The sequence below is a fragment of the Exophiala oligosperma genome (genome assembly GCF_000835515.1).
Source record: "Exophiala oligosperma strain CBS 72588 unplaced genomic scaffold supercont1.53, whole genome shotgun sequence".
Lineage (NCBI taxonomy): Eukaryota > Fungi > Ascomycota > Eurotiomycetes > Chaetothyriales > Herpotrichiellaceae > Exophiala > Exophiala oligosperma.
The window spans coordinates 25,360-36,245 of NW_015622870.1; the positions used below are offsets into that span (position 1 = coordinate 25,360).

The 10,886-nt window shown below is 48.3% G+C and overlaps 4 protein-coding genes across 4 annotated transcripts; 3 read left to right on the forward strand and 1 right to left on the reverse strand.

Annotated features, from left to right (window-relative positions):
* The first annotated feature begins 2,319 nt into the window (after positions 1-2,319).
* On the forward strand, positions 2,320-3,132 carry PV06_11709 (uncharacterized protein). Its single transcript, XM_016413421.1, has one exon. It carries the CDS (start codon positions 2,522-2,524, stop codon positions 2,960-2,962), a length of 441 nt encoding a protein of 146 aa, XP_016256205.1. The 5' UTR covers positions 2,320-2,521; the 3' UTR covers positions 2,963-3,132.
* A 1,557-nt stretch (positions 3,133-4,689) lies between these two features.
* PV06_11710 (uncharacterized protein) lies at positions 4,690-6,222 on the forward strand (the record flags this gene model as incomplete). The annotated part of the gene is made up of 2 exons (XM_016413422.1): positions 4,690-5,647; positions 5,723-6,222. 2 exons carry the CDS (start codon positions 4,690-4,692, stop codon positions 6,220-6,222), a joined length of 1,458 nt encoding a protein of 485 aa, XP_016256206.1.
* A 497-nt stretch (positions 6,223-6,719) lies between these two features.
* Positions 6,720-7,223, reverse strand: PV06_11711 (uncharacterized protein; the record flags this gene model as incomplete). Its single annotated transcript, XM_016413423.1, has 1 exon — positions 6,720-7,223. The coding sequence occupies one exon, from the start codon at positions 7,221-7,223 to the stop codon at positions 6,720-6,722; it is 504 nt and encodes a 167-aa protein (XP_016256207.1).
* Positions 7,224-8,834: 1,611 nt separating this feature from the next.
* PV06_11712 (uncharacterized protein) lies at positions 8,835-9,858 on the forward strand (the record flags this gene model as incomplete). Its single annotated transcript, XM_016413424.1, has 3 exons — positions 8,835-9,067; positions 9,116-9,152; positions 9,199-9,858. 3 exons carry the CDS (start codon positions 8,835-8,837, stop codon positions 9,856-9,858), a joined length of 930 nt encoding a protein of 309 aa, XP_016256208.1.
* Between the last annotated feature and the right edge of the window lie 1,028 nt (positions 9,859-10,886).

Below are 10,886 nucleotides of genomic sequence, written 5' to 3' on the forward strand. Positions count from 1 at the left end.
GCGAACATATAGCCATCGAGGTAGTAGTTCTTGACACCGCCTTCCGGAATCTGTTCGAACCAGGCGGGTGGGTCTTCTGCCCGTGTGCCGAAAGAATTGTGCAGGCTGAGCTTAAATAGCATCCCATCTGAAGGACTGACCGTGGCCAGCGACTCCAAATCCCATGCGCCATCTTTCCAGGTTCCGGTCTGCATCCATCCACCCTCTAGGTAAATGTTATCCCTAATTAAGGCTGCCCGAGGCCTATCCCAGTATGCGATCTCATGCGATGTAAAGTTACATACAACTTCTTTGAATAGCATGTACACCCATGCGGTAGATTTTTTAGAAAACAACATCATGCAGAATTCTTCTCGTCGAGGACGATAAGTTCACGGCACTGCACAGTACTGATCGTGAAGCATGAAGAGGATAACAGATTGGGTGTTCATCCTTTCAAGACAACAATATAGATTACCATGTTATTTGCAGGCTTTACTCTTCAGTAGGGTAAAGGTGGGGCCCAGCTTCCCGATATTCCCAATATCTGAGGAAGAAGATTCCATTATAATCAGTGGTCAAGGCTTGTACTGTAGATTAGCCCAAATAAAGTAATGTATTTCACCATTTTCCACGTTGACCGGCGCATCGGAGATCACTGTTTTTACAATGCTATTTCCTTGGCCCTTTCGTCGCAAGGCTTTACAAGCATCTACACAAAAAGCGCAGCAGGACTTACCCAATCGCCTCCTAAGTCAACTGTTCATCGACTCAGAAAAGAATGGATGGCTACCGTTACAGTACTCAAATCAGCATCTGGACCTAATTTTATGGTGGTTGGGAAGGACCTCGAACATTACACTCATGTGGCCGAGCTTGGCATTAACAACTACAGTACCTAATACTAGTCGTCATAAACAAACCATTTCCTGCGCCGGGATTCTTTCAACTGGAATTTTTTTGACTCGTTGAAGCCACATACGCGAATATATGAGAGAAACGAGGTGGTTTTTGAATCAGGGCTGACTCTCAATGTGAAAGACATTCTCAATGAGCCTGAGGAGTCGAGCGTCGACATCACTCGTCTTGTGGAAAAAGGAGTTTTTGGGATGCCTCGCATATGTTGCTACTCGTACCCAAAGTCTATCTGTAAAAGAAGCTTAGTCAATTTGCTTGGGGCGTCCATGGTTATCAATGTGAAGCTGGCTTGAGACACTGTACTATAGGAAAAGTAAATCAAAACCCTTGGGCCGTCTTTGATGGAAATTGTCAAGTACTGTTCACGAAGTCCACAAGACTGAAAGGTTTTGTGGTTTCGACCTTTCGGCAAGCCCGGTCCTTCAACCATCGTAAATCTGGCAGCATCGTATTGTACTTGTAGTCGTACGCTGCATAGCTGCCGAAGAATAGGCGGCTGGGACAGACTATGATGTAAAAAATTCCAAAAAACCCTAACAATCGAAAATTACGCATACAGTGCTGTATTGTACTGTAACCTACTGTTTCTCAAGCCTAAAACTGGACTATAGGGTTGTTTCTTGGTGTCGCGTTCCACATCCTCCCACAGGAAATCATGGGGTCCTGCACTCCTGGTCGCGACCTTTTATCGACCTCTGACCACTGTTTCTACGTCTTTAGTCATCCAATCACGGGCAGCGGACGTTGGCGGACTGTGACAGGTGTTACCACGCTTCTTCATGGATTTGCCCGCGAACGTTGCGACCTCTTTATCGACCTCATTCCACTGTTTTCTATGGCTTTTGGGCACCCAATCAGGGGTAGCGGGTGCTGACGGAGTGTTGGCGGAATGTTGGCGGAGTGTTTCATGTTCTGCCACGCTTCTTCGTGGATTTTGCCCGCGAGCCGTCGCGACCGCTTTGATGACCTCTTACCATGATCTCTTATGGCTTTTGGGCATCCAATCATGTGCAGCGGATATTGGCGGAGTGGTGGTGGAGTGTTTCATGTTCTGCCACACTTCTTCGTGGATTTTTGCCCGACGCCCGACCACGCGGGATTATCCTTTTGCCGCGCCTTCACTGCTCCGCGTATCGCCTCGTCCAATCACGAATCAAAACGCATGTCCCCAGGATACTGTGGCATCTTACGCCAGCTGTCGTGACCGCACCGCCGGCCTCTTCCCACACGTCTTTCCGCGTCTCGTCCACCTCTACAGTACTGTCTATATTACGACACTTTAACACATTGACTTCAACTAGCGCAGCAACCAAAACCACGAAACTTTGGGGACTGCTAGGCAACATATACTGGCCGACTGTACTGCTCAAATTGACGTCAAGAAAACCACAACAGACACACCCTCTGCCTGGCGATATGTCTATGCCTTGTTACGGTGTCCGGGACTACCCTGTGTGCACCAGCCCTGATGTCGGCACGACACTCAGACTCAGAAAAGGTACACATTGAAAGCGCACCATCTACGAACTCTCGTCAGATATGTCGAGGATAAAAATTCTCTGCAATCCCACGACGACATCCCGGACAGCCTTCGACAGCAAAATTATGCGGAAGCAAGAACAATATGTGCGGAAGAAGCGTGTTGGGCGTGGATCTGTTTCTTTCGGTAGGACCCCCATCCAGATCACCAACGTTCTTAAACCTCAGTCTTCGACAGAGTCAGAGACCATGCAGCGACCCGAAACCATGGCGCCTCGGCATCGCTGGCCTCCACGATGTCAATGTCCAAGACTACTGTGACTGGCTCAAGTCTCGGGTGAAGAAGGAATCACACAAAAACGCATATCAAAAAGCAGCTGACTTTCTTCTCAAAAGATCCTTCGACCTCGATTTGGTCTATGAGGACCAGAATCCTACTTTCCTCGTTGAGCAAGGAGGGGTAGAGGAAGGCATCGCTCGGCGATTTGTGAAGGACCTTCCTCTAAGGGTCAAACTTTGCAAGCAGAACGAGGTTAAAGCGGACAGCATCTTGCAGTCCTCGCGTGGGCCCATACATCTTCGGTGAAGACATATTCGGAGGGGTGTTTGACTTCTTTGTATGTGGTGTTGTTGGGGACTATGATCGACGGTTATTTTCCGCCTGGACGCGCAGAGTTTATGACAATTTTTCTAGTGTTTGGATCTCAGGTTGACAGTACCTCGACCTCTTTCGTGTGATGGAATGATGTATTATCCATGAATTATTACAGATTTTTCTTTGGGAAAGGGATTACAGTGACAGAGTAACTGCTCGATACAGTCTAGTAACACGGTGCGCGATGACGATTCCGTCCTGACTGAATGCGAGTAGAATTGATATCGCTTTCCTCGTGGAAGCCGGACAATCTCGGCAGGATTTACCCCACGAGGCGACCATCCTCAGCGGCAGAAGCCAGTTCTTTTGTCGCATCCGGATTCGTCGACGGAGACTCTTTGGATATCAACGATACTCGGACATTGCATTCTGGTAGTTGTCACGAAGGTCAACATTTAGACAGTTTGCAATACGTCGTGTCGCTTTCGCGGACCAGCCCGTAGAAGATAGAGCTCTGCTGATCGTCCAACGTGATACAAGCGTCTCAATTTCATCCCACAGCCATATGACCATGCCGTCCAATTCTTCATCGGGCTCATGAAATAAATGTTCGCACAGCTCCGAGGTCATTCGCTGCCCTAGGAGTTTGATAGGGAATTTAAAACCGATCTCGGTGTGCAGTAGGGGAATCTTGTCGCGTTCGGCGATTCGTAGCGTTGAATCGCATACAACTAATCGCGGCTCGCAGTATTAAAGCCGCTGACTGGAGCACAACGCGACTGTGAGTATCTTGAGCTAATACCATATTAGCACATCGTCGAACGTTGATCTGTTGTGATTCAAGGCTGCCGTAATCGATGTCAATGGATGGGTGGAGGGAACTTTCTGATTGGTGAACACCGAAATTGGGATGTGTCCATACTGTGATGATGGGTTTGGGAATATGCCTTTTAGCTGCACGATCAGGAAGTTCATGAACAGACTGGAGAAAACACCGCGAAACACCGCGAAAATGGCCACTGAAAGAAAGGCCAGGAATAAATGCCCAAATCCAGGAGGGAAAGACCAGCAGAAGAAAGAAACACAGTAATACCAAAAAAAGTACAATGGAAATTACCTACGAAAATTACCTACGAAAAGCTAATATGCGAAAAGCACCTACGGAAAGAATCACCCAAATTACCAACAAAATTAAATTACAACAAAATTACAACAAAATTACAACAAAATTACAACAAAATTACAACAAAATTACAACAAAATTACAGCAAATTACAGCAAAATTACCACCATATCCACGAAATAGAAGAACAAAACACACCTGTAATAGACCCTCTTCTCGCCTTAGCCGCATTGCGCAATGCTTAAAATTTTTGAGACGTACAGTCTTGTAAAAGAAAAGACAAACAGCAGTCGCGAAGCTGAACTTTACGAACATTAAACGTAGATGCAGAAGGTACGTGAAACTTTCCATAAATGCACACTTTTCTTCCTTTCCGTTACGTTGCAGAGAATACTCGGCAGGTATAAACAATTGCTAGCCCAACTTGCTGACATTCCTCAAGGAAGACGTATGCAGTACCTATCATTTCACACCGAGGCTGGACACTACTCGTACTGCATCGTCCGTGGCTAGGTTATTGGCCTGCTTGGCCCTCCTCGGAATATTACCACGTGACGATCATTCAAGCTCTTCTCGATATTATCCTTCTGCCAGCATGAACGACAACGCAAATGAGGCATCCCAAAGTTACTCCTCAGTGGCTTATCAGCCCAAAGGCAAACGTATTCGAGTCATACAGCAATTTGTAAACACAATTCTGGAGGATGACAAATTTTGTGAACCACCACGCCAGCCTTTTGAACGACCTGGTGATGACATACACCTTTATGATTTTATCGGTGCCGTAGACATCAAGACGGATCGTCGAGGGAAGAAGTCAGTGCAGTATCACGTAAAATGGAAAGGCTATGGTATCAACTTTATGACTTGGGAACCGGAGAGCCATATTTTCGAAGAAGATTTGCTGGAGTTATGGTCAAAATATGGTCGGATCTGCGCCACCAAGAAAAAGGATCCGCAGACACTCAGACTTCGTATGCAGCAACTGCATCAATGCCATCCATCAGAAGTCCACAGAGCTGATGTTCAGGAAATGGCTCAGGCCGACCATGTTACGCCGCCAAAATCGCCGGAGACCGTCGAAACATCCTATGAGCAGAATGTTAAACGAGATGGTGGCAGCCCCGGTCTTGATCCGTCCCAAAATCTCAAAGCATCAATGGAAGTTGAAGGTCGTGGTAGGGGTGATCCAGGCCCATGTACTCCGCTGCGCTTACCTATGGTCGATCGGCAACCGACGCCTCCACAACAAAAGGCTGCTCGACTTGATGAGGCACATCAGAATCCTTTGGCATGCGTCCGTCGCCCTGAACCTCTTGATATGTCCCAGGAGCCACAGAAGCAAGATGCCACATCCTCACATCAATCAGAAACTAACGAGGTTAGACCTATGGAGGAAGTCGACACGGCATCTGTGGCCGGTGATAATTTCTTATACCATGTGCATACCTCGCGTGATAAGGCGCCAAAGAACGGGTCACATACTCGTACTAAGACTGGTTGTCTCACCTGTCGCAGAAGAAAGAAGAAATGCGACGAAAACCGTCCTTCGTGTGAGTGGTTATCCTAGTTGTCATGTAAAGCACGACATCCGTTTAGTCCCAATTCATCTACTAACATGCTGGCAGGTTTCAGTTGCATTCGTCTCAAGTTGCCTTGTCAGGGATACGATTCAGGTCCCCGACGGGTAGAACCTGTGCCTATCCGTGTTCCAGCCACCCGACAGCAGTTCGGCGCGCAAGACACCACTATGCTTGCACTGCCCCAGCTGTCCGAGAGCCACGAGCGAGTTTCGAATCATCTGTTGCATAGCACTTTTTCAAGCGACTGCAGTGGGCATCTCCATGGGTCAAGATGTCTTCCACGTCTAGCTGAGCTGTATCTGCCAACACTAAGAGAGGATGCAGGTAGAGGAGCACGATCTTGGGAACTAACAGTCGATGGCGGACGACAGGGTTTCCCCGTGAGGGACTCGACTCTGAGGCCCATACAGTTTTCTAACGTCCACTCTATCCCCAGCTGTCCTAGCTCCTCACCGAGCTATCTGGGCTTTCCTCAGCCGATCGAGCCCTCTGTATGGATCGAGCCAAATCAGATGGCAATTGAGAAAATGCCACAGCACCACTGAAGCTCTGGAGGCGCCTGGGAGAGACATTTGTAGTGTTGTATTCTCCCATTTGGAAAGGAGGCTGTGCTCCTAGAACTCAGGACGGAAAGTATGAGGTTGAGTCTCAATTAGTATGCTCGTGCACCTCTGGGTACACTCCAACCAGAACATGAACAGTACCAAACACCAGTTAATGGAAGCAATCAGCCCCGCAAACACAAAGATGCGTCGCTTCTTATTCCACCCCCTTTCCCCGCCCGGGGATTGTGAGTGCCTTCACCCACGCCTGATGCCATTGGACCGATATGTAAAGACGTTCAGACGAGCGTAGTCGTCATGCGGCGGGGTCCACGTGACGGTCACTGTATTACCCTCTCTCCATAGATGGCTGATGGCGTCGTATTGTGTTACATCCTGCGCATGACACCGATGGCATTTCTTCGTATTTTGCGCCATGAGCACACAAACCTAGATGACGTCCTGCCACAGACTCATAAGCTCTGCACTATGTCAGTGGGCTACTCGAAGTTGAAAGGTGGTAGACGCACTGCACAAGGGCGAGCTCGGGAGAGATAATTCTGACACGTTGGGGTCGCAGAGCCTTCTGGCTCCTCTTTTTGTAGCTCTTGGCGACGTACCTGGGCTGCTGAACAGATATGAGCAAGGTTGACGTACCAATCGCGCTTGCGTATCGACAAAATGTGGTCACCAGCTTTGAACATTTCAAAGTCGTCGCGACGCTTGGTCTGCTTTATATCCACCTCTCCTTTCTCGAGCGGGAACATTTTCTTCAATATTGGGACCAAGTCTTTTGGGCCATAAAGCTCGCAGATCTTGATGCCAACTCTTATAGGTACATATCTGCCTTGAGCGCTTCCGGGTCCGATGATACTCTCATACTCGAGAGTCTGCACTCGCCAATCCAGCGGAATATGGCCGCGATGATAACCGGCTGCTTGAAAAAGCTGAGGAACTGCATAACGTCCAATGGCTCCTGAAGTGATGGGATCACGACCCCTCATAAGCGGCCACCAGTATCATGGATACATGCGTAGGAGTCCAAATTGAGTATATCTCCTAGTCGAGTGTCTTTCTCCAATCGTCCAGTGAAAAACGTTGTCGTATTCGAATCCTTGTTGCCGGAAGATCTTGGTACATCTTGCTGAAGTTCGAACACGGTGTCAAGAGTCGACGCGTTGACGAATCATGCCGAAAGAGCCGTAGTCAGATGAGAGGCTCTGTACTCAAGCTCCATCGATAATCAAGAACCCACGGGCTCATGAGTCCATCAGCGGTAAAACTGGCTTCTCTCTAATGGAGACGATGCAAGTTTCCCGTCTGCGACCTCTCGCTTGATTGAAAGGCTGGAGATTTGACGAATTTGCAACTTAACGCCAATGGCTGGAAATAGTGTTCAAACCCTCGCACCAGGAGGGTGGCGGGTATCGACTATCGAGAGCCAATAATTTCGTGGACAACAAATACGCAAGGGTTTAGAAAGAGGTAAATCGCAGCACGGTGTCACCCCTCCGCTGAGCGAATGCGACACTGGTCTGCAGAGCGCTATTGCCTCAGTCGTAGAGAGGTTGGTGCGGAGCTGCTGCCTTTGCGGTGACCGTTTCAGCGGCCAGATATGAGTCAATTGGGCTCGCATGAAAGACCCTGAAGTTGAAGGTGTGTGGTCGATTATCAATCTCGATGCATTTGACTAGTTGACTCAGGAACTCCAGATGTTGTAACTGACGCCCGGGCCACCACGAACGCGTGCGTTGTATGCGTTTCCACTTCCCTCGGGCTCAGATGCTCCACCAGTAGCTTCATCGTCTGATAAGTTGCAAACCGCCAGTTTCCCATTGGCACTTTCTTGAGCCATGTCATTCCTTACACGCGTTCCAATTTACTCCTGGATGTTTTCATGAGAGGCTGGGGTTTCGAGTCAACTTGTGTAACCTTTCTTCCATATTCCTTGTGGGCGGCTGGGTCAATGACTGACTGATGAAGGAGAGCAGCATTCTTACTGCGTCAATAACCTACACGAGCCTTTGGCTCACTCTATGCACCAATATGACGCGCCAACTGAAGGTTGGTCCAGGCAGATGTAGCGTTGATCAGTCCAGCGGATCAAGAAGAGGCAATATGCTTCATCTTTTGAGACCGGCAGCGCGTTGGTCTTTTTTGTGGCGAATCTTTTCTTTAAATGTAAAAAATCTGAGCGCCTTAAACTGATCTCTCAAATCTCTTTGACACAAGGCACGCTGATGCTCGTCGAGATGAAAAGAGCGAAGTACTCAAGGTCACGCAATGGCTGCTTAAGCTGCAAGTTGAGCCATGTACGCTGCAACGAGACATCTCCTCAATGCGGCAGATGTATTAAGAGCGGCAAACGATGCTCCTACTTAGACAAAGCAGTGAACCCATTCGAGAGACAATCAGACGACACATCACCGAGTTCTCTGGTCGACGAAACTAAATATGAGGTCACCCAATCTGTCCCATTGTCGCAGGAAATTTCGAGTAGTAAAGCGTGTCTTCTAGAGCATGCGCTTAAACTATCGAAGAATGAGTATGCTGTATGGGGGCGAATCTTACCAATGTTAGACAATCCTAGCGCTGTTACGTTGTTGAACTCTAACATGGCGCACAGATGCCTTGAAATAGCTCCGACGGAAGCCTTTGGGCAGTACTCTTTGCTGGGGTTTTCTGCGTCTCACCTTGGCTGGGAAAAGGGGGGGAAGGCTCCAACCATAGCTCGACGCTGTCAAGCACTGGCTTATTCTGGATTACAAGGTGTTGAAGTCGTTTCAAGCGAGAACTCAGAAGTTGTCCTGGCAGCTACGACTCTTTTACTTTGGCAAGCTCCGAACAGGTAAGGTGTTGCAGCTCAAGGCAAAAGCGACTCTCACACGAATTTTAGGTTGAGTTGGCAACAGCTACGAAATGAACTGTCGAATGTACGTTGATTGAAATGATTCTGTGACATCGCTAACGAGTCATCAGGTTCGAGAGGCCATGAAACCATGGGCCCACGAGTCACCGCTTGCCCGTCACCATGGTGTGGCTGGATTGGTGCGAACACCACAACCCGCACTTATTAGTGAATATCGAGTGAGACTTCTCCGCGTTCTAAGTGAACTGCGTTCGCGATTCGAGGAGAGCGGACAGTCGGATAAGTCTTTGAGAATACGGTCTATCAGGGATATGGAATCAAGTTTACAATCCATCGAACAGAACTTCGAGGATCGCGAACCGCTTCTGGAAATCCGTATTTTAGACTTGTCCGCCCCTTCTCAAGACCCTTCGCGCCTCTCCAATGCTCACCATGAGTTTCTTAGCCAGATTCACGTTGTGAGAAGCCTCGTTCTCTGGTTGCCACCATCAATTGTGGACACAGAAACAATTAAACCATTGGATCTCGTTCTTCTCGCGCTTGTGTACGCTGGGGCGCTGATGGTAGAACTTTCGCTCCCAGAAGGTGGAGATCTATGTTTGGGCGAGCTGTCTCTTCGCACACTGCTGAGCGATCAAATTCAGTTGGCGGAGGCTATAAGTTGGCAGGAGCTGGATCCAACTCTTCAGAACGCAATCTGTTTGACCGATCGAATTGCTGCAACGTACGAACAAGCGCGAGAACCTGTGGAGAACTCCGAAATCAATTAGCAAGTCGCGTAGGGTCCGACTGGAAGGGGAACACTCACTTTCTGTATGTAATGTTTGCACGCAGGCATCTGGAGATACTTGGAAATAGACGGTCGCAGTTGGACCTCGCATTTATCAATGACCTCATCGCCGGAAAGAGCCCCGCGTCTCCCAAATGCAACGGGAAGCGGAGATGACGCTGAATAGTGATCGGGAAATGCAAGAGAGCAAGCGAAAGCAGGTTCAATCAAATGGAAGAATGAAAGAAAAAGAAGCAAGGCGAAGGAAGGTTGAGTTGGAGCAGCTAAAGATGGGTAACGAGGTCGTGGCAAACCCGAAAAGAAAGAGACAAGTGGCAAACAAAACCAGGAGACTAGGCGTCAGCGTGCGAAACGCATAGCTGAAAAACTATGTCCATCGAACCTTTGACGATGCTCGAGCGACTCGTATCCTCGATCCAAGGTGCAGCGGTGTTTGCACGACACATCATATGCGCGAACCAATGTCGAACTCCAGCAAAACAAGACTAGCAGACAACCCTCTCTCTCGCATCTCGCAGTCACTCGGATGGTGTACTCTTTCATACAAATATATACCACTGTATCAACCATCGATCTTGGGTCTTATCAACCTTTGAGAAGTATATGGATAGCTTCATTTGTTTTCATAAGACGATTTCGGGATCTTTTTATCCCCGTCCTTCTCTATCGCCGAGCCCTCGTCTGAACTAGGTTTCGTTAGGATAACTATTCATTCAAGAGAGTTGACTTACAGGTAGGTGTGGGCGTGTTTCCCACATTGTTGACATTTCTTGCCTCCCCAACACTCTTTGGTTGAGGCTGCGTCCTGTCGAATTAATCTTGGTGTTGACGATCTTCCTTGTTGCGTATTCTCCATTCGAATGGTATGTCTCGAAATGCAATGTGCCACCCAATAATACAATGAGAGGAGACAAGAAGCAAAGAGCTTACGAGAAGACACCTCATGAATATAAGGGTACGGACTAGTGGAAGCAATCTAGCCATACTTCTTCCAACCACCCTCCTAAT

What these genes read in the sequence shown, in the direction of transcription:
- PV06_11709 (XM_016413421.1), top strand. Translation starts at nt 2,522, where the DNA reads ATGTGCGGAAGAAGCGTGTTGGGCGTGGATCTGTTTCTTTCGGTAGGA.